The following is a 24,137-nucleotide window of genomic DNA, read 5'->3' on the forward strand; positions in this document are numbered from 1 at the left end:
GTATCGCTTGTTAATGTCTGTCTTTTTGATTATCGCCATCTTAGTATGAAGTGGTATCTCACTGTGGTTTTGATTTACATTTTCCTTTTCATGTGGATATCGACTATTTGTATAGCTTCTTTGGAGAAATGTCTATTCAGATACTTTGCTCATTTTTAAATTGGATTGTCTTTTTATAATTTGTAACTGGGTTGTATATATTCTGGATATATTCTGGATGCAAGTCCCTTATCAGATATGTGATTTGTTAATGTTCTCTCCAAGTCTCTGGGTTGTTTTTTTGTTTTGTTTTGTTTTTTTGTTTTTTTGCTTTCTTGGTAGTATCATTTGCAGAACAAAGGTTCAAAATTTTTGATGTGTTCCAACTTATCTATTTTTCCTTTTGTTGCTTTTGGTGTTTTATCTATGAAACCAGGGCTTAATCCAGGGTCGCAGAGATTTACTTCTACATTTTCTTCTGAGAGCATTATAGTTTTAGCTCTTACACTTAGGTCTCTGACCCATTTTAAGTGAATTTTTGTGTATGCTGTGAGGTAGGGATCCAATTTCATCCTTTCACATGTGGATATCCAGTTATCCCAGTACCATTTATTGAAAAGGTTATTCTTTCCCAGCTGAACTATCTTGGTACCCTTGTCACAAATGCAGCTGATTCTACCACACAGCTCAGGGTGAGAATCACTAATCTTGAGACTTGTTACAGGAAGTCACATGTAATTATATGTTCTAACTTCTTGATTTTCTTCAATAGAGCAAAAGATGGGTGACTAGCTTCTAGGACACTTATGTAATGAGCCCATGTATAATGATAATGGCTTACCCTTGAAAATACATCCTAGGTCCTCAGAAAGTACCTTAGGAAACCCATTGACAACTCCCTACCATCAGTCCCTTTAAAACACCCCTGTATAGGGATATAAGTACCTTGAACACAATTGTTTTGCATATGATGCAGTTTCTTCCCCAGAGATATGTGTACCAAAGTGAGATGGAAAAAAAAAAGTGTTTTGTGTGTTCATGACACAGTCTTCAGTGAAATCAAATGTGTGATCACCACAATCTTATACATAAATAGTGGCTTCATCAAACTCATAAATGCTTATGGGGATGGAATATTGTTATATTACAACATGTGTTAGCTTCTATCTTCTTTATGTATCTATGTATTTATAGGTAATGTGACAAATATTGTAGTACTTCCTGATAATTTTGTACCTTATACTGTTCGGAAGTTTTATTTCCATACAACCAAAGCACTAGAAAGTAGACTGTGAACTGCTTCAGTAGTTTGTGGTCCTCCTCCTGACCAGTTCTGAAGACCTCACTCTCTGACATGCAGTCCTGCACAGTCTGGAAGGGCATAGCCTTTCAGGGTCTGCATCTCAAGTCCACAAGGCTCTATAATCCAGAGCCTTTTTTCCCCACTCACTAGCAGAAGGTGGATAAAAGTGGGGCGCCTGGGTGGCTCAGTCGGTTAAGCGTCCGACTTTGGCTCAGGTCACGATCTCGCGGTCCGTGAGTTTGAGCCCCGCGTCGGGCTCTGTGCTGACTGCTCAGAGCCTGGAGCCTGTTTCAGATTCTGTGTCTCCCTCTCTCTCTGACCCTCCCCCGTTCATGCTCTGTCTCTGTCTCAAAAATAAATAAACGTTAAAAAAAAATTAAAAAAAACAAAACAAAAAAAAAAAGAAGGTGGATAAAAGTACCTTCTTACAGAACTGTTTTGAGAATTCAATGAGGTAGCCTACATAAAGCACATACACATAAAGCTTGAGATACAATATGTGCTGAATAAGCTGGTAGCTTAAAAACAACACCTTTATTGCAGAATGGGATCGTGACTCTGCGGACATGGAAAGAATATAACCACACATACAAGACTATAACCTGAGACACGCATATAAGAATAATATGGAACAGTGGAACATTTATATTCCCATCCTTTCTTCTTGCTGGTAAGAATTCCCCTTATGAAATATACTGGTGTAGCTATAACTTCAGTTTCTAAGACGTGTAACATATTCTCTCCCATGTGAGACTCTTGTTTCAGAAGTATCAGTGTCAAAAATAGCTAAGTCACAGTCTACTTATCATGAACTGCATATAAAAAAGATATAATGTCATCTGTTATCTAGGGATTTTCCCTATTTTTCAGATTAAAGGACATGGTGTAGTTTGCTATACAAGCAATACTATCTTCATTAGGTTGTTGATTCCATTTGTGAAATTTAAATCTCTGAATAATGACTGATGATGTATGTGGGAAATGAGTTTTCAATAATCACGCAAGTTCATGTAAATGACCTCATTTTATTACGGCAAGGTAATGGAAGTTTTTACTATGGCGAATGTTTGGGCTCCAGACTGATAGGGACAAAGCAGAGCTCTCTAATTAGCTTCTTAAGATAGGCACCTAAAGGACTGTTCAAAGATCTTTGCTGTGCAATGCTCACTACCCACCCCAGCTTACATTAATGATTATGGCAGTAAGTTGGCAAAGAACTATGTGAAGAAAAAGAACTGTAGCATGTTGTTCCCATTGACCGCTTAATGACAGAGACCTATCTCTAAACCAGTGAAATGGGCATGTTTCACCCATGTCTGTAACAGCCAAACTGGAGTTTGGTTGCAGTTTTATGTTGCAGTTTGTTTTGGCCAGGCTACTTTGAATAACAGTAGCTAGTATTAATAGAGCATTTATTATGTGCCACATATCACTTTAGATGCTTTACATGCATTATTGTATTTAATCCTTGACACTAGGACATAGATACAACCTTGGCACGGAGAAACTAAATGATTTGCAAGATCATGTGGTTGAACAGGTGATAGAATTGGGTTTGAGACTCAGGCAAATTAACTCCTGAATTCCCAACTTCTCACCACTATGCTAAACTGTCTCCTTAGTAAGATGTGGGCGTGGCCTCACTATCTCCTTGAATGTCTTACGTTTCCATTCATTCAGCTTATTTTCAAGGCTCTATTACCAAATATCTCTATTAACTTCAAAATGCCTCTACTAACAAAAGAGATAATCATTTCCTCCACCCTCTTCTCTTAAAAACTTACATAATATGGTATGCAGTTAATTATCTTTGATGACATTTTAGCATTCAATTTTAACTTATCTCAAATTTCATATTCTCTGGATTTGCTTTAAAAATAACAGGACCCTGATCAGTGACTAGTTTCCAATATGCTATAAATATTTTCTAAAAGTCTACAGTTTCAGACACTGAGATCACAGCACTGTCCATTTATAAATAGAGTTTCCAGTGTTTGACTTTCATTTTCCAACTAGTTGAAGGGTGGGGCAGTAAAACATTCCCCATAAATAAATGAAATGCTATTAAATTCCATACTCATTTTGCCACTAGCTGCTGACCATCTGTCATAAAAAGCCACACCCTGAAAAGCAGTATCAAATATTTAGAATAGAAATAGGCATGATGATATTTTTGCAGATGAGATTTTGAAAAAAAAAAAAAAAAGTTACTGATTAAAAAACTCAAGAAACACCCGCATAGTAATATCCGTCCTGTTACCTCCTTGTGAGCATCATCATCATCGTTACCATTTCATCTCGAGCAACTGAGCTGTGACCGTATTCCAGGCACTACGCTAGCTAGATGTTTTATACATAGTCTTTCACTAAATGCTCACGTAAGTGCCTGTGAGGTAGGTACTCCTAATGTTACATTTTACACACAAAGGAACGGACGCTTATAGATGGTAAGTAACTTGCCCAAGGTCACACAAATAACAAATGGAAGAGATAAGACCTAAATCAGATCTAACCACAAAGGTCACATTTTTAGCCGTTATACAGTTGACCCTTTAACAATTTGAGGATTAGGGGTGCTGACCCCTGTGAAGTCAAACCTCCATGTACAACTTTTGACTCTCTCAAAACTTAATTACTTACAACTTAGCCTACTGTTGACCAGAACCCTTGCCAATAACATAAGTGGTTGATTAACACATGTATTATATGTTATATGTAGTATATACTATGTTCTTATAACCAAGTAAACTAGAAAAAACAAAATACATTTGCTGTACTGTGCTGTATTTATATTTAAAATTCTGTGTATAAGTGGACCCATGTGGTTCAAACTTGTGCCATTCAAGGGTCAACTGTACCAGTGAAATTCCTGGAGGGACTTCTTTTCCTTGTTATGTGGGTCCAGGTGACTGGGTTTGCATAAATCCCATGTTCCTTAAAAAGTCATTTTAACATGCATACATAACCATGAATAAAGAATTTAGGCATGGGAATTACAAGATTTTGACTAAATGTGGTGAGGAAATATGTAACTTAAATTCACTTGATATAAAGTTATATATGGAGAGATTGTTTTCATGTATATTTTTATTAAGAAATCTTATTAAATTTTTAAAGTAGACTACTTAAGAGATAAGTAATATTACTAAGAATAACTGCATCAGTCCCCTAAATATCATCTTTTCCTATTCATTACTGAAAAATAATTGGTAGGACTTCTGGGTTAGTCTCAGGGCAAACCAGCAGGGCCTAATACGCCTTTCTTCCAATTTCCATGATAATACCCATGAAGAATTACAAAAAGATGAAAACTGGCAAGCGCACTGGAAACTAAAGACCAGATGCCAAAGTCTCCAGGGGATTTTCACTAATGCCAGTGCTGAAGACATGAACAACATATTCTTGAATTCTACCATAAGAATCAAAACCTGGTCCCAAAGAAAACAGAAAAAGATGGATTTGCTCTGTCTACCTCTAACTATGGGACTCAGAGATCACACTACAGATAAAAAGGGCAATGAACTCCCATTAGCTGTCTTCAGAACTAGCCCGTCACGGTTCTTCCTCCCTCACTCCCAGTTACATCCCCCCCCCCCCCGCCCCATGTCCACCAAGGCAGCAAACACTAGCCTCCACGAGAGGAAACAGAAGAAACTAGACATAATATGTAGCATCCTTGCATGTGAACCCACCTGACCAAAGGGGGTAAAAAATCTGAACCAAACCTCAGAGCACTACATACTGTGGGCTTAGGGTAGAAGCAGGTTTACTAAAAACGTTGGTAGAGAATCAAAGAACAATACATCATTTCTTAAACATTTTGCTTTAACTTACAAACACATATATATTCCCTTGGCAGTCTTTGAATGCAGGGCTACTGGACAGAAATACCTACCATCTTCATGACCATACTTATAATATGGTTGCACACTTACATGCTTCTTCTAGAGTTTCTAGGGCTGTTTTCTTAAGCTGGAGCAAGAGCCTAAGAACATGTGAGTTTCAAGATTTCTGCAGAATAACGGTGGCCATGTAAATTTTAATCTCTCCACACATTCTCCCTAGAAACCATCTTGAAAAGGAAAGAAAGTAAAATCACTCCGTGGCTAAAGCCTACAACATACGCGGGAGATAGAACGTGTTTAAACCCTGGATGGCTGTGAGGAAATAAGCATCTGAGGCCTGAAGAGTCAGCACCAGGGTCAACTAGAGTAGAGTCAGGCGGGGATTATGCAAAAGAGGGTCAGGGAGCACAAGAGGGAAGGACTCACATTGTGCTTGGAAATATACACCCCAGAAATAGAGGGCCCCGCCCGGCGTGATAAAAGATTGAGATACAGTTCTGATACCGAGTGGATCAGAGAACAGGTTACTGAGGGTTCAAAAGGAAGGGCTTGGACAGTGTGCAGGACAAGAGTGGCACTCTCAGGCAGGCACCAATTCTGACAGGAGCAGTTGGAAGGTGGATAGTAAAGGGAAAGAAGGAAGGGCAAAAGATCAGGGTCCTACTGAAACAACCGAGCATCACAGAATCACAAGAAGGTGGACCAGAAAGACAAGGGAACATTTATTTATTTGTTTGTTTGTTTGTTTGTTTATTTATTTATTTATTTTAACGTTTATTCATTTTTGAGAGACAAAGAGAGACACAGCATGAGCAGGGAAGGGACGGAGAGAGGGAGACATAGAATCCGAAGCAGGCTCCAGGCTCTGAGCTGTCAGCACAGAGCCCGACACGGGGCTTGAACTCACGAACTGCGAGATCATGGCCTGAGCCGACGTTGGACGCTCAACCTACTGAGCCATCCAGGCGCCCCATGGGAACGTTTATTTTTTAAAGTGCACTTCTTGGGGTGCCTGGGTGGTTTAGTCAGTTAAACATCTGACTCTTGGTTTCAGGTCAGGCCATGATCTCATGGTTCGTGAGTTCAAACCCAGCGTCAGGCTCCACACTCACAAGTGCAGAGCCTGCTTGGTATTCTCTCTCTCTCTCTCTCTCTCTCTCTCTCTGTCCCTCCCCCAAATAAATAAACTTTTTTTAAAAAAGTATATTTTATTTTGCAGTAAAAGAAGGTACTCTTGAACTAAGAAATAAATGAAACTATCCAAATCCCATCTGCACAGACTGCCTGCCCATCATGTCCAGGAAAGGCTGACCTATGTACATGTGAGCAACAAAAAGAACCCAGCATCTAAACCAAGTTAATATGGGAGTTTAAAAAATAGGAGATGAGAATTAAAACTTTTGGGCAAATGAAAGCATTCTCCCCACTACAGCAAACAACAAACAACAACAACAACAAAAACAAAAGAAAGAAAAAGAAAGAAAAGAAAGCCACAAAGCAGAAAAAAATGGTTACATGATATTTCAACATGAATTAAATAGAATTGAATCAGCAACTGCCAGTATAAAAAAATACCATGAATCAAAAATTTTAAAACTCTGACAACGAACTAAGGGAAGAAACTAAAAGAAAAGACAAAATCTCATAAATGAAGGGATAGTATACATAACTGAAAGTATGTGAAGGCATGTAAAGGATAAAAAATGAAAAGAGAGAAGATAATTAGAATAAAGAAAAAGGGCCAGAGAGAAACACAAACAAAAGATATATAAATAAGATTCAATAATATCTATAATGGGAGTCACTGAAGAAGAAACACAAAACAGTAAAACATTTAAAACTGTAATTCACAGCTCTCTGAAATGAAAGACCTGAATGTACAGACTGAAAGAACTCACGGTACATTTAAGAAAATTGACCCAGCACAGTCACTTTGAGACAGAGCTAGTAAATGTCTTAGACTTTAAATCATAATAATAGTAATAATTAAAATCTTCTGAGCCTCCAGGCAAAAGCACCAAATCACTTGAAAAGGAAATGAAATCAGGTTGACATTAAGCTTACCAACAGCAGCATAAAAAAACAAAGAGTGGGATAACATTTTCAAGAAACTCAAGCAAAGAAAGTATGAAACAAGGATTTAATATCAGTTGAACTGTTTTTCAATTATCAAGGTTATAGAAAACGCTTCAATAAATATGCAAGAATTCAAAGAATCCTGAGAAATCTATTTAAGAATTAATTCCTCCAACTAAGAGATAGTTGATAACATTTCAGAAAAGGACAAGGGGGGGCGCCTGGGTGGCTCAGTCGGTTAAGCGGCCGACTTCAGCTCAGGTCATGATCTCGCACTCCGTGAGTTTGAGCCCTGCGTCGGGCTCTGTGCTGACAGCTCAGAGCCTGGAGCCTGTTTCAGATTCTGTGTCTCCCTCTCTCTGACCCTCCCCCGTTCATGCTCTGTCTCTCTCTGTCTCAAAAATAAACATTAAAAAAAAATTAAAAAAAAAAAAAGAAAAGGACAAGGGGTTAGCAGGGAATATATTATTCTAAAATAAAATTGTGAGTAAGGATAGAAGAACAGTATCATGTATATTACATGCTCTGATTAGGTAGAAATAATACAACTAAGAATAAAACTGGAAGAAAGGGTAAAACACGAGAGGTGAAAGTTCAATACGCTGGTTAGTTTCCTCGTAGGTAATAAGCAGAAGTCAAAGATGCCAGGTAGTAGAACCTAAGTAAAAGAGGAGGACTAAGAAAATTATATACAGATCCTCCTTGACTTATAATGGGAATATGTCCTAATAAACCCATTTGAAGTTGAAAATAGAATAAACTGAAAATGCATTTAATACACCCAACCTATGGAACATCATAGCTTGGCCTGCCTTAAATGCGCTCAGAACACTCACATTAGCTTACAACAGGGAAAATCATCGAACACAAGCCTATTTTACAACAAAGTGTTAAATACATCATGTAATTTAATAAATACTGTACTGCAAGTGAAAAACAAAATGGCTGTCCACGTATCAGTTGTTCATACTCTCAAGATTGCTTTGACTGGCTGCGAGCTTGCCAGCAGCATCGTACCGCATATTACTAGTGGTGGAAAAGATCAAAAGTCAAGATTTAAAGTGTGGTTTCTACTGAATGTGTACCATTTTTGCACCATCATGAAGTCAAAAAATTATAAACCAAGGACTGTCTGTAAAGATATCAGTATAATGGTGAACACTAGAATACCAGTAGTAGAATAAACAGTAGAATAAAACGTAACTCATTCTAAATATTAAAAGAACTAAAAAATCAAAGGTCAAAGATCTGAGTAAATATAACATAAAACAATACGACGAAGCTAGGAATAAAAATACCAGTCATAGCAATATATATAAACTCACCTCCTAAAATAAAATATTTTCTGATTGGATCATCAAGAAAAACCTAACACTGCACCTAACAACTACAGAATACACATTCTTTTCAAGTTTCCATGGCACAGACACCACAAAAGATCATATGTGGAGCCAAGTTCAATTTAAAAGGACTCAGTAATAAAAGTATGTCCTCTGACCACAAGAGAATTAAGCTAAAAATCAATAACTAGAGAAAACCTAACACATTTGTAAATTAAGCAACACGCTTCTAGAGACTTAGGTCAAGGAAGAAATCACTTGCACTGTCCCCACTGTTATATTTACCACAAATTTTGACATTAATTCTGCCTTGTCAGATACCAGGATGGCAATCTCAGCCTTCTTTTTTGTTTGTAGGAAAACCTTTGCTGTAATGGTACTTACCAGAAGACAATAGAGCAATGTCTATAGAATCTTGAGGAGAAGAGATTTGGCAAGAATTGTGAAATTATTATCTATGCTTGAAGGTAATTGATACTCTTTCATATGCAAAGATTTTTAAAAAAACTCATCATTTATGTACCTCTGCTGAAAATTACTTTAAAATATTAAGCAACCAACCAAAAGATTAATTAAAATTAGGAACTGAAGAATGGCGAACCTATATAATAAAAGGAATGTTGGTAACATTAAAGATAATTAAACGTAGAGATCAACATATATAATTTCTCTATAGGTGGTTACAAAGTTGAATGCAGAAGAAAAACTTTTTGAAAAGAAGAGTTATAAGATTCATAATATTATGTTTCAGAAAGCTGGGTCTACAATACCAGATTGAATTAACAAGCCCTTGAAAATAGAAAATAAGCAGGAAAATCTTGATCAAGAAAGTAAAGGCACAATAAAATTTTCTTTGAGTATTTCTGCTTGCAGCCAAGATGGAGTAGCAGGCAGAGTAGACTTGCCCTCCTGCCTAAAACAACCTAAAGAAAACCAGAAAGAATAAATGAAACAAAAGTTTTCAAAACACGGAATACCAGGGAAAGGACAGTGATCCCTGAGGGGTAGGAAACAAAGGAGGTGAGTCTGGTCATTAACCTAGCTTACTACCTTGAGAGAGTTTCCAGGCCCTGGTGCAGAGAAGGGAAGGTAATAGCCCAACAGAATCTCTGAGTTGAGAAGGTAGAACTGAGGGTCTAGGGAGACTGAGGGAACTAAAGTACATAGGACAGCGTACCAGAGAAGAGAAAGCTGCACAGAAGGAAATTTGCAGAGGGTCCCATAAAGTACTTAGCTGAGCACTGATCAGATGTATGTGAGGGAACTACCCCAAACTGGGGAAAGAACCATCAGAAAGGATGAGAGGGAACAGTGCCCAGCATTTCACACAGAGTTGGGAATAGCACCTGCTCCCTCCAGCCAGATTCACAGAGCACCGTGTAGATTACTGGGGAGGTTCTGACTCAGTCGTGGAGAATAATTAGCCCTAGGCTCAGCACAGGTCTGGACCTGCCTAATAAATTATAGAGCAATACCCAGAAGGATCAAACTATTTCTAAGTAACTACATCTCAGAACAAAGCAAGAAGATTTATAATAATACATAAATATCTAGCACCTAACGAGGCAAAATGCATAATATCTGGCATCAAATCAAAGATTAAAAGTCATGGAAACATGCCCCACTGTAAAGAGAATAATCATTTAGTCACAACCAACCAAGAACTGACATAGATGTTGGAATTAGCAGAAGTCATTAAAAGTTACTTTAACTGTATTCTTTATGTTCATAAAGTTGACTAGACACATGGAGGACATAAAAAAGACCCAAATGAACTTCTAAAAATGAAAACCTACAAAGGGTGAGATGAAAAATATGCTGCATAGAATTAATGGAAGATTAGCCACTGATAAAGAAATAATAAACTTGCAGGTATAGCAATCTATCCAAAATGAAAATCTATCCAAAATGAAAGAAAGAAGAAAAGTAATCTTTTTAAAAATGAAAAAAGCATCAGTAAGCTAAGGGCAACTTTAAGTATCCAAGTAAGAAGACTGGATACCTTCATTCTTCCCAAATTAATATTAGGGTTAAATCTCATTCAATCTAATTTATAAGAAGTTTTTTTTTAATTTAACAAAATAATTCTAGAGCTCAGAAAAAAATTTAAACGGTGGGACAGTGAAGAAAACTTTGCAAAGGAAATAGAATGGACAGGTGGATAACTATTTCTACCAGGTATTTAAACATACTCTAAAATGTATATTTACAACACATTACACATTACAACAGTGAGATGCAAACATGAGAGTAGCTAAGTGAGACTAAAACAGATGCACCAAGACAGATCACAGTAGTAATAAGAACTTAAAAAATAATTAAAGTGGTTCTATAAAGTGAAAATGAAAAGAGTATTTAATAATAATAACAATATAAATATTATTCAATAATAATTATTCAATAATCAGTCTGGGTGGTCTTGGTAATACTTGGAGTAAAGTATCATTTTAAATCAGAGGTTCTTAATCTTTGGCTCATTGACCATTGGCCTTCATGGTATCTGTGAAAGTGGGGTGTAGAGTGAGTTTTCCCTTCAACTTTCCTCTTGAAGTTGAATCCATAGGGCAGAAGTTTTAAGTTTTAAAGTTATTAAGTTTTTAAAATATTTTACATCATAATACTTGATTGTCACTATTGTCATGTTCTAACATCCAGAAGAGTTTCCCATTGATGAGAAAGAAAAAAAACATTCCTACCATTATGACTAGGGGTTCTGCTTTTGTTTATTTAAGTGTAATAAAATATAAAATAAGTAAAAAAAAAGAAACACTGTGATATATTGATCCTTTGAAATGTCTTAAAATAACCTATAGGCTGTTTACCAAGTTGAAATGCAGAAAAACTATACAGAAGGGGAAAGAACTTGGAGAAGCCATGTCCCCTAGAAATGATAACGTGCTTTGTGGTTTGGAACGAAGAAAAACTGAAGCAGGTGAAGGAGCTCCTATTGCAAATGATGTCACTCACTCCATAACTGCCATCTCTTCTAAAATTTTAATATTTTGAAGCAGGTCCAAGAGGAACTGATAACTTTGCAGCTAGCTAGTGAGGCCTCTGATGCTCTCAGCACAGCCACCTCTCTTACTGGGATTCCTAGTTCATAAGACCCTCTTGAAATTTTCAGAAACTACCATTATCTTGAAAATGGTATTCCAAGTAAATATCTGACTAGAAGAAAGTTCCAGAACCTTGGGCACAGACCAAGTATCCCTGACATTTGGCTGTCCATTTGTTTTTGCTGCTTTGGATAAGAAGCTCCAGATATCACTGTGACTGGATACTTTCTCTACCAGCAGTTATGGGTGCCAAATGTAGCATCACTGATCCCAAATGATGGCTTGCCTAATGCTATGAGAAACATCAACTTCAAGGCCAGAGGGGCTGAATCATTTGTTAGGATCTTTCATCAAGGAATAGGAGCAGAATGAAAGTAGTTCTTCATTTACTGAATAGAAATTTGCTGGATTTCCAGAGGAAAGTTTTGAAATGCTTGATTAAATTTGGGCAAGAAATTTTACTGTCTTTTTTTTTTTTTTTTTCCAAATAGGACAGGAAAGCCCTCTCAATCACAGTATAGCATACTTGGACAATATTTTTGGCCATATCTCTTGGCTAAAGCCCCGCAGTCAATATTATGTATGCTGCTTAAGAATGAAGTGCCCTTGTTCTATGGGAGATGGGTCATTAGGAGGTCAGTATCCTTCTAACACTAAAGAAAGACTTTCCCCAATCCAGAGTTAAGGGTGCCCAAACTTTTTCCAACTTCTTGGCAGGCAGAAGCAAACATATGCCAAACTTTTAAAGGTTATTCATAATCAATATAATCTTAAGATTGAAATGTGGATTTAATAATCTAAAATCTGGCAATATGGATGAACATCCAAGTCTTTGACTTTGCCAAAGATAATAGCCTCAGTGAGTTGGGGACAGAGGAAATTATTCACCCTGAAGTCAACTATGTCTCAACTCAAAACTACCCTCATTTGGCAAAGTGTACTACAGACTTTTGACTCCATTTGCTATGGTGTGCTTTTGCAAGCCAGGATTTACAACACTTCTGCCACTGAAACAAAAATCAAAGCTGATTGGGTATCAAGCATGACCCATATATTGTCATATAAAAACCACTCAAAACTTTCTCCTACTTCTATAAGTCAAACCACAACAGTTTTCACATTGAAATTAGTGATCTGCTGAGTTGAAGTTGAAATTTTGCTCTGCTTAGAAATTTTTGTTCTATTTCCTTTTCATCATAAAGTAGGTATTAATTTTTACATTAAAAATTAATGACAAATCAGGGTGCCTGGGTGGCTCAGTTGGTTGAGTGTCCAACTCAGGTCATGATCACGTGGTTTGTGAGTTCAAGCCCTGCATCAGGCTCACTGCTGTCAATGCAAAGCCCGCTTTGGATCCTCTGTCCCCCCCTCTCTGTCCCTCCCTTGTTCGTTCTCTTTCTCTTTCTCAAAACTAAATAAAACATTAAAAAATTAATGAGAGAGACACAGGTTGGTAAAGAATGTTTCTCAAATATGTTTCTATGTGTAATCACATAAAAAAGAATGTGTAATCAGTGTCTAATATTATAAAAATTAATTCTTCCCAAATTTTTGTGCATATGTAAATTCATAGTTCTCAGAATCTCAAAGAGGTCCATGAATCAAAAACCTGGATAAAAACCCACTCCTCTGATTTAGATATAACATAACACACACAGGAATCTCACAACAGTTCAGGAATTATATGGAAGAAAATCAAAGCACCACACTTAGAGAAAAATATATAGCACATTTCAGGCTGAAAAAGAGCCTTCTGACCAAAACAGCAAACAAAAAACTGATTTCAGCAAGAAAACACAAACTTCCGTAAATGTAAAAAGTCACAAACATTCCCAAAAGAGAAAATACAAATGGAATATAAAACATTTAAAAATTAATTTCTTTAATAATCAAAGAAATTCAAGTTAAAATGAGACAATTTGCCTAGGATATTAACAGAGGTTTGTTTTTTTTTAAGCTGTATAAGGAAAAGTTGTGAAAGTACGTGAGAATTCTCATACACCAGTGGAATAAAAGTACTGTGGTACTTTGTTGGAAAGCAATGTTATAATGTCCATCAAATGTTTTCAAAATGGTCATTCTCTAAATACTGCAGGATATCTCTTACACCTGGAATCTAAAAAAAAGAGGGTGGCTGAACTCTTAGAATAGAATGGTGGTTGCCAGGGACTAGAGGGTAGGGGAAATAGGAAGATGTTGCTCAAAGGGTACAAACTCCAGCTATAACATGAATAAGTTCAGTGGATCTAATGTACAGCATGCTGACTATAGTCAACAATACTGTATTATAGGGCACCTAGGTGATTCAGTCTGTTAAGCGTCTGACTTTGGCCCAGGTCATGATCTCAGGTTCATGAGTTCAAGCCCCACATCAGGCTCTCTGTTGTCAGTGCTGGGTCCACTTCGGATCTTCTGTCCCCCTCTCTCCGTGCACCCCCCACCCCCGCTCATGTTCTCTCTCTTTCAGAAATAACAAATGAACATTTTTTAAAAAAAATACTATTGTATACTTAAAATTTATTAAGAGAGTAGATCTTAAATGTTCTCACCACACACAAAAAAATAGTAATTATGGGAGGTGATGAATGTGTTAACTAACCTTATTGAGGTAATCACTTCCTAGTATATATGTATATCAAATGATCACGATGTGTACCTTAAATTCACACAATGCTTTATGTCAATTATATCTCAATAAAGCTGGAAAAATGAAATTAAACTATATCATTTTTCCTTACCTTATGAATTCACCAGTCCTAAGTGAGTCAGAGAAGAAAAAGGTGTCAGACACCATTCAACTGGACTATAGAACCCTAACCACCCAGCGCTCCTTGACTATCCATCTCTGATTGCTACTTCTTGCCTTGCAGGTGAATGATGAAATATATAGACATTTTTAACAAAATTAACCTCCAGATTTTTAAACAAAATTTTGTTTAACATTTATTTACTTTTGAGAGACAGAGAGAAACAGAACATGAGCGGGGGAGGGGAAAAGAGCGGGAAACACAGAATCTGAAGCAGGCTCCAGACTGATCCGTCAGCACAAAGCCCGACGCAGGGCTCGAACTCAGGAACCATGAGATCATGACCCGAGCCAAAGTCGGACGCTCAACCGACTGAGCCACCCAGGCGCCCCAACCTCCAGATTTAACTCGATATCTATTTTCTTCACTATCCAAAATCAGGCCAACTTTTTCAAGGTTTGTGTTCAATGCAAGAAAAAAAATTTTAGTGTATGCAATGAAACTGAGTGACATTCAAAAACAAATAAAATAGTCATTCTCTAATTTAAGAATTTAATTTCAAATAATTTCTATCTAGTGGGAAAAATCCAAAATATAGAGATTTTATGAATAAATTGTTTACTCTAGTGTTATTAATAAAAAAATAAAAATTAATCTATATTAAGGGAATGGTTAAGTTGACATATCAAGGTATATGATAGAATATGCATTCAGGGTCCCTGGGTGGCTCAGTCGGTTCAGCGTCTGACTCTTGATTTTGGCTCAGGTCATGATCTCATCGTTCATGAGACTGAGCCCCACATCAGGCTCTGTGCTGACAGCTTGGAACCTGCTTAGGAGTCTCTCTCCCTCTCTCTCGGCCCCTGCCCTGCTTGTGCAAGCTCTCTCTTAAAATAAATAAATAAACTAAAAAAAAAAAAAAGAATATGCAGCCATTGAAATAATGTTTGTAATGGGTTTTTTGGATGACATGATCAAAATTGATGATGTATTAAGTGAGGAAAAAAGGTAGTAAAAAATACTAAGAAAACATTTTAAGGAAATATGACACATATTTATGGTAGCTGTTTCCAGGTAAGATTTGGGTGATTATTTTTATCACAAATTACTTTTGTGATACTTTGCAAATTATCTACAATGAGTATATATTACTCACACTTGGGAAAATTAAATAAAAATAGAGTAACTGCAGAACACGTGTACATATCAAGTTTAGATCATGGATAAGGGACAGAAATATTTTAAAGAAAAAGAAAAACGTCATCTTATATGAATGAGCAAATAATGAGTATAAACTTTCAAAACAACTAATGAAAGAAGAAGTTTTGTTGTTTACTTCTTGGCTTAGCTGTTAGATGATGTGGATATGACTGAGTTCTGTTTAAATGGTAAATAATAGGGGCCCCTGGGTGGCTCAGTTGGTTAAGCATCTGACTCTTGATTCCAGCTCAGGTCATGATCTGATGGTTTGAGAGTTGCAAAAATAAGAAACGGTAAAAGAACACCCATGCCCTTTACCCAGATTATCCTATTTTTCATATTTTACTAGATATGTACACTTTATCTCTCCGTGTACCTTGAAATATGTATTGAAATACACACAATTTTTTCTAAACCATTTGAGGGTAGGTTAACGTGTCATCATGACCTTTTACTTCTACTTCATTGTATATTTCCTAAGAATAGAAACCCTACTATTTTTGAGATGGGGCCTCTGAAGTGGGATGAAGAAGGAGAGTATGAGGAGGTTGTCTCCTTCTGGTCACTAGGGACCAATCATCCACGTTTTCTCCTTCTGTAACACCAATAGAGGTTGCAAACTATTGCACTAGACAAATGCCATTCCATCAGTAACAACAATACCCCCAATATATATATACACATAATTATAATTTAGATATATGTGCTCATCTATTATGTACCTTATAAGGCCTATTCTTAAACAAGGATAAGATAAAATTAAATACAAATACAAGTTGATAGTTTTCTTTCAGCACCCTCGAAGGTGTATACCGTGTCCTCACCTTGGACGCCATTTTTCTACACTGTGGTGGTAAACAGGAGAAGGACTGTCATCACTTCCAAAGCAGAGTCCCGGTTCTGCTCCCCAGATTGTACCCCCCTTACATTCTGCCAGTTCTCTCTATCACAATGCACTGTTTTATTACCTTCATAGTGTTTATTGCTGCTGGAAGTCACCTTGCTTATTTATGTGTTTACTTGTTTATTTCCTGCTCCCCCACCCCACCCTTCCCCACTAGAATATAAGCTCCATGAGAGCCAAGATCCTGCCTCTTGTTCATTCCTAATTCCTTCACCCCTAAAACAGGGCTTGGCTCATAATGGGTGCTCATTAGATACTTATGCACAGATGCTCCCTGGCTCACATTCCAGCTCTACCCGCTGCTTGGTTCTCTACTCTCCCAGCAAACAACAGGGTAGGTCCCCTGAGGGAGCAAACAATACCCTATCCTACATCTTAGAGAAGCTTCTCCGATTAAAACACCCCTGTACAAGGTGTGCAGCTGAGGACAATCTTCCTCTTTATGTAACACACAGGGCCACAGTCTCAAATCCAGAATGTAAAAGATATATATAATTAAAATATTCCTAAAGACATTTCTACTTCTTTGTAATCATTTATTTGTAAGCTGAACTATCATTTTTCACACAAAAGCTATCATTCTCACTCAATCCTGTCAGGCTGTTCTTGCCGTTTCTGCCCTAGGAGGGAAAAAAGGAAGATGTACAGGTACCTGATGGTTTTCCACACATCAAAGCCATCCAGAGGCTTGGTGCCTTTTGTGCTTCCCCTGGCCAGCTTCACGAGAGTCGGCAACCAGTCAGAAATGTGGATGAGCTCCCGGTTCTTCACACCCTTCTGCTTCAGCAAGGGGCTTGCCACAAAGCCCACTCCTCGAATGCCTCCTTCCCACAGGCTCCATTTTCTTCCTCGAAGGGGCCAGTTATTGCCCCCTGCCAATGTCTGTCCTCCATTATCTGAAATACAGTTAGGTCTTTGCATGAGGACAATGGTAGACACATTTAAGAACAGAAAACTTCTTTTTTAAAAAAAATTGTTTTTGAGTGTTTATTTTTTTTCTTGTGGGTATTATTTTATGCAAAATAAAAAAATTATGGAGAAAGAAGACATACATAATTTTGGAGCTTTTTCTCCATGTGAAATTTTAAGGCACTGAAATTGACAATACAAATTCTCTTTTTAATTTATTTTCATGAAAACTGAAGAATTCCTTTTTTTTTTAATATGAAATTTATTGTCAAATTGGTTTCCATACAACACCCAGTACTCATTCCAACAGGTGCCCTCCTCAATACCCATCACCCACCTGCCCCTCCCTCCCACCCCCCATCAACCCTCAGTTTGTTCTCAGTTTTTAAGAGTCTCTTAAGTTTTGGCTCCCTCCCTCTCTTTTTTTTTCCTTCCCCTCCCCCACGGTCTTCTGTTAAGTTTCTCAGGATCCACATAAGAGTGCATGTTTATTTATCTTTGAGAGAGAGACAGAGTGCAAGCGGGGGAGGGGCAGAGAGAGGGGGAGACACAGAATCCGAAGCAGGCTCCAGGCTCTGAGCTGTCAGCACAGAGCCCAACACGGGGCACCGTGAGATCACGACCTGAGCTGAAGTCAGACACCCAACCGACTGAGCCACCCAGGCACCTCAAGAACAGAAGACTTCTAGGTTGCTTTTAAATGGTGCTTAAGAACTAAAAAGATACCTCCTCCTTACCTCTTCCAGTACCAAGAGGTACTCAACACTCTTTTTTCCACTCAACACTCCCTCCATTACACAGACATAACCAGAGGGCAGTGTGGCACAACTCTGACATGAGACCTTCAAATCCCCTTGGATAAGGTCACTGAAAAACAAGGAAGCCCCCTGAAGATACCTGCTTGGGACAGAGCCCTGTACTAATAATCAATGATGAGGTTGCAATTGCATCCAGGCAATTTTGTGTCACATAGGAGAATGAATCCAGGTAAGCTGAGCTCCCCCCGGTACACGGAAAGAAACCTTAGGGCACCTGTGTGGCTCAGTCGATTTAGTGTCTGACTCTGGATTTCAGCTCAGGTCATGACCCTAGGGTTGTGGGACTGAGCCTCTCATTGGGCTCCTTGCTGAGTGTGGAGCCTTCTTAAGATTCTTTCTCCCGCGGGGCGCCTGGGTGGCGCAGTCGGTTAAGCGTCCGACTTCAGCCAGGTCACGATCTCGCGGTCCGTGAGTTCCAGCCCCGTGTCAGGCTCTGGGCTGATGGCTCGGAGCCTGGAGCCTGTTTCCGATTCTGTGTCTCCCTCTCTCTCTGCCCCTCCCCCGTTCATGCTCTGTCTCTCTCTGTCCCAAAAATAAATAAAAAACGTTGAAAAAAAAAATTAAAAAAAAAAAAAAAAAAAAAAAAAAAAAGATTCTTTCTCCCTCTGCCCAGCTCCCCCACTGTCTCTCTCTCTCTAAAATAAAATAAAATTTAAAAAAGAAACTTCTGAGTGAAATTTCACTTAGTCCTACTGAGTGGGGACAGAAGACCTTTTCATTTTACTCACCTGGAAAAACTTTCTAACATTTACACTGGTAACTGAATTAAACTTCTACTCCCTAGTGATATGAACTCTTTTTTAAGTGTGAAAGTTGAAAATTTCTCCAGTGGGCTCAACGTCTCTGTAAACAGAGCAGTTGGGTGGAAAAAATAATTGCAAGTAAAGTTCTTCCTTTCTTGACAGGATGGCAAGACGAAGCTTCGTCATGCACTGTGTCCAGGGAAGAGGGGTATTCTTCCAAAACAACTGAAGTTGAAGCCAGAGGAGAAGTTATGAGAGTGACTGAAATTAAGTATCTTACCAGCTGGTTGCAGCTCAGTTAGAAATTAAGTTGGACCGTAGGGAAGAGGAGAGATATTGCTTTTATAGTAAGGTTGGAGAATCATCAGTACTTCCAAAAGTATCCATACATTTAGGTGACTCTAGAGACACATTTGAAATAGCCCTTATTTGCATACATATTACACTTCGATTAAATCTTTTTTTAGAAAACCACTGTTATCCAAAGGAGCCACAGGAGGGCAGTGTGACAGACCCGCTCTGTGATGTAAAAATCTAACGCAGAAATCAAGATCAAAGCCACAGGAAACACACGGAAGGAAAAAGAACTAACATTTGTTAAGCACCTCCTATGCAACAGGCACCACTTTAATTTTACGTTATCTCTCAAAGAATCTAAAGTCTGATCGGCCTGGAATCGAAGCCTCATGCTAACCGTTCAGTAGCTGTGTGACTCAGGGCAATACCTACCTCGGTTTCTTTATATGTAATGTAGAACCAATGATTCCTACCTCAGGTACTATGATGAAAATTAAATGACACCACTTACGATCACTGCTTGGCTGAGTACCTGGCACAACCTAAGTGTTCAATAAATGGTAGCTAGTATAATTTATAACAACTCAGTCTAGTATTATCCATTTTGTTGTTTAAAAAAAAAAAAAAAGGAGTTTGACAAGTCCAAATAGCTAAAAAGTGGCAAAGCTAGGCTTCAAACAAGGTCTGCGTGACTCCCCAGGTGCCTTCTGCCCTCAGAGCGCCATGTTCCTGACGTCCCTGGGCTAGATTGAGTTTTATGCCTACGGGCCACATAAAGCTTGACTTCCCTAGGAGAACCACAAGCAGAGTAAATCTCAGCAAAGTGTATACTCTTCCTCTTGATATAGCAGAAGGTGATGGTATCTCAAGGCGGTTATAGTTCCCTTTAGAGGAACCTTTGTTGCTGGTAAGAAATTCAAGGTTCTGCCTCTAAGGATGCTTCTGCTCATCCTTAACACACTAGGTCCCCGGATCTTCTGTGTGCTTTGCGAAGGGAGGGAGAAGAGTCTGGAGCTAGACTACATGAAGATAACAATTCTGCAGCACATGGGTGGGTGACAATTAGTCTTATCGTTTGCTATCACAGACTTAAAAGAACCTTTCCTAAAACCTTACATCTCTTCTTGACAAAAAGTCAAGGCCCAAACAGTCACCCAAGCCAGTTTATTCAATACGCTTTCTATTTTCCGTGAGCAAACCTGTATATTCCCAGCAAGAAGTCGCCATCTTTTGACAGAGGGAATGCCTCTGTATTGCTTATACCTCACAGAGTATGTCACCCAAAACCAACGTTTCAAAACTTAAAAGGAGGCACTGTTCATGTTATACAAAAATACACCGGAAAGAAACGTTTACACTCTGTGCCCTGAGGTCAAGAATGGCTGAGCTGGCACTATTATTTCCCTCTGTTGTCTAGACTGCCATAAACGATACTGGCTCAGGGCTTGTAGCAGATGCCTGTTGTCTGTATTTTAAATAGATTCACTCCTTTGAGAGATCATATAATCTCTTCCAGTTCCACACACTTGTCAGTGCTCAATACAAAAATACTGGATGATGATGGTGGAGGAAATGCACGTGGAGATGAGGAGGAGGGGTGCTGGGGCTGCCATCTGACTGACGCTAGGAGCAGGTCTGACTCCAAAAGGAAAATACTCTGTGCTGTAAAAGAGAATTTGGCCACTGTGGCTACTGTGGGAGCTGGAAGGGGTTTCTACATCTTAGCAGGGGAGGGTGCTGATGCAGTGAGTAGGACTGTTTTTGCCACTGCTCACTGGGCCGTTCTTCCCATCGGCAACGGTAAGGGATTCTATCATCTGCTATCAGTCATGTTTTCAAGAGCACTCTAGAGAGAAAGCACTGTCAACTGGCACACTGCAATGTCTCTCGGACTCCCCTATCACCGAGCCAACAGCACAAGTGGCAGCATAAAGAGGGCGATTTGGCTTTGCCAGGGGTCTGCATCTCTGCAGGTGACACCTGCCTGAAGGCTGCCACTTATCCGCTAAGGGGTAGAATCCACAGTTGGGCTCTTCAGAAATAGCGTTGTGCATCAGTTCTAGCACAGTCTCCTGGGTATTTCAAGAAGTTGGACATAAAACCTGATCACAGGGGCGCCTGGGTGGCTCGGTCAGTTAAGCATTCGATTCTTGGTATCAGCTCAGGCCATGATCTCGTGGTGATGAGATCAAGCCCCTCGTCAGGCTCCACACTGAGGGTGGACACTGCTTGGGATTCTCTCTCTCCCTCTCTCTCTGTCCCTCCCCTGCTCACATGTGCTCTCTCTCTCAAAATGAATGAATAAACTTAAAAAAAAAAAAAACTGATCACAGTTGCAGCAAGAATACAATAAGCTCGGAGGTGGGGGACAGGGAAAGTGGGTGATGGGCACTGAGGAGGGCACTTGTTGGGATGAGCACTGGGTGTTGTATGGAAACCAATTTGACAATAAATTATATTTAAAAAAAATAAATAAATGGAAAATGAGCCTTAAAAAAAAAAAAAGAATATGATAAGCTCATTTGAAATAAGGTTTCCAATATTGCTCACTTAAATCTGACAAATTAAAACTGAAAAAGACAATGGAACCATCACCATTTATTTTCTTTTTCCTTTCTTTTTATTTTTGAAAGAGAGAAAGAGAGAGAAAGAGAGGGAGTGAGCAGGGGAGGGCAGAGAGAGAGGGAGACACAGAATCCAAAGCAGGCTCCAGGCTCTAAGCTGTCAGCACAGAGCCCCATGCGGGGCTCGATCCCATAAGCCGTGAGATCATGACCTGAGTCGAAGTTGCATGTTTAACCAACTGAGCCACCCAGGTGCCCCACCATCACCATTTCAAACATGGTTCTTTTCACTTTCTGTCCTAATTTTCTTTTGGGCAGAAGTTACCTTTCGTTCTTGCTAAGAATTTTCAAGAGAAAATTTTGTTTCATTTCCTGACTTACAAAAAATCTTCCAAATCAATATAAGATGATTCCAACTAGTAAAGGAAGCTCTGAATTTTTTTTTTCAGGGAAATAGTTTTTCCGCAATGTTTTTGGCAGAGGGAAAACCTAATTATAAACACTTTGCTGTCTAGAAAAGAAATGTCAAAAATAAATGTCGTCATATACAGATGGTAAATTTCACTTTATTATTCCTTACTGAACAAAAATAACTGTCAAAAGGTCATGGAAAAACATCGGTTAGCCAAAGATCTGAGCCAAAGCGTTAAGTATATGACCATGAAGCCTCATCCTTACCCAGCTGATAAAAGTTAAGATGGAACCATGACAACAACATTAGTTTTTAGGACGACTCCCAAACAGTATAATGCTGTGGCTTGGCTGTGGAAAGCTGCCCTGAATATCGGTATATTTCCATCTCACTGCCCCCCAACCTGGACTTACCCAAGACATCCTCCTCACTCTGACTCAGGGATCCTAAAAGAAAAAGCAAGAAAAGCTCCAACAGCCTCAAAGGGCCTGGACTTTCCTCTGAACAGGGCCAGCAATATAACTGTGACAAATGAGTAGACAACATGCCTTCAAATACCAAGAAATACCAAGACACCTCCTTTTCTGAAAAAGAGGACTGCTTGCTGATGGTTGATTTTTTTTAGCCTATTTTTTTTTTCAAAACTTTTTAACTAAAATGCAAATTGGAGGGTTAATATATGTCTTTGAAGTCATCTAGAGGATCAAGGAAACTCAATTTTCTCCTATGAAAAGATCTTGGAGAAAATACCTATCTGACACTGAATTTACAATTTAATGTTCTTCTCTGTCCCTCTTGTTCTACATTCAATTTCTTTCTTTTTTTTTCATGTTTTTTATTTAGTCTTCCAGAAAGAGCGTAAGTGGAGGAGGGGCAGAGAGAGAGGGGGACAGAGGATTTGAAGCAGGCTCTGTGCTAACAGGCAGAGAGCAGCAAGCCCCATGTGGGGCTCAAACTCACCAACCACGAGATCATGACCTGAGCATAAGTTGGACACTCAACCGAGTCACCCAGGCAGCCCTGTACATCAATTTCTGATTGAATGTGCATTCTCTTCTGCCAAGTCGATCTTTCAAATAGATTTCAAATCCATTCACCCCCATCTATCCCAGAGCCTCAGGTCTGGCACTCCTCCCACCTGGAATGGGGGTGACTTACAGATTGTTTCACTTTGTTGTCAGAGGTATCACTGTGAAACCCCAAACCAATCAAGCCATGTTCATGTTTAAAGACCTCTAATTGGTTTCTAATCAGGAAAAAGTTCAAACTTCAGCCCACATATAGAATCCTTTCCACCTGGCCCCAATCTACTTATTGGGCATCAAATCCTGCCCTTCCCATAAAAACTGCCCTGTGCTGGGGCACGTGGCTGGCTCAGTCAGTGGAGCATGCGGTTCTTGATCTCCAGGCTATAGGTTCAAGTCCCACACTGGGTATAGAAATTATTTAAAAATAAAATCTCAGGGAGCCTTGGTGGCTCAGTCAGTTAAGCGTCCAATTCTTGGCTTTGGCTCAGGTCATGATCTCATGGTTCATGGATTCAAGCCCCACGATGGGCTCTGCAGTTACAGTACAGAGCCTACTTGGGATTCTCTTTCTCTCCTTCTCTCTCTGCGCCTCCCCTGCTCACTCACACACAGACTCTCTCACAAAATAAATAAATAAACTTTAAAAAAATAAAATAAAATCTTACAAAAAAGAAAAAGTGCCCTGTGCTTCATTCACAGAGAACTAACTTTGCCCTGTTGTTAGGGTATGTCATGCCCTTTCGTGCTCATTTTGCCTTTGTACATGTTGGTTCCTCTCCCTAAAATACTCTCCCTCTTCTTTCCTGCCTGACTTAAATTTTAATTCTCAGGATAAATGTCACATCTTCTGTTAACTTTTCATATACTGCTCCCCACCACCCCCCTGCCTAGACAGTGTCTCTGTACATCTGCACTT

The 24,137-nt window shown here is 38.9% G+C and overlaps 1 protein-coding gene across 3 annotated transcripts in view; it reads right to left on the reverse strand.

Annotated features, from left to right (window-relative positions):
* The window catches only part of ARSB (arylsulfatase B), a 167,685-nt gene that overhangs the window by 68,840 nt on the left and 74,708 nt on the right, over positions 1–24,137 (reverse strand). For all 3 annotated transcript variants that reach the window (XM_042989110.1, XM_042989113.1, XM_042989099.1), the window contains exon 5: positions 17,103–17,346. In XM_042989110.1, the coding sequence (XP_042845044.1) occupies positions 17,103–17,346 (244 nt within the window). The remainder of the gene's footprint in view (positions 1–17,102; positions 17,347–24,137) is intronic.

This window comes from Panthera tigris, chromosome A1 (genome assembly GCF_018350195.1).
Source record: "Panthera tigris isolate Pti1 chromosome A1, P.tigris_Pti1_mat1.1, whole genome shotgun sequence".
Taxonomy (NCBI): Eukaryota; Metazoa; Chordata; class Mammalia; order Carnivora; family Felidae; genus Panthera; species Panthera tigris.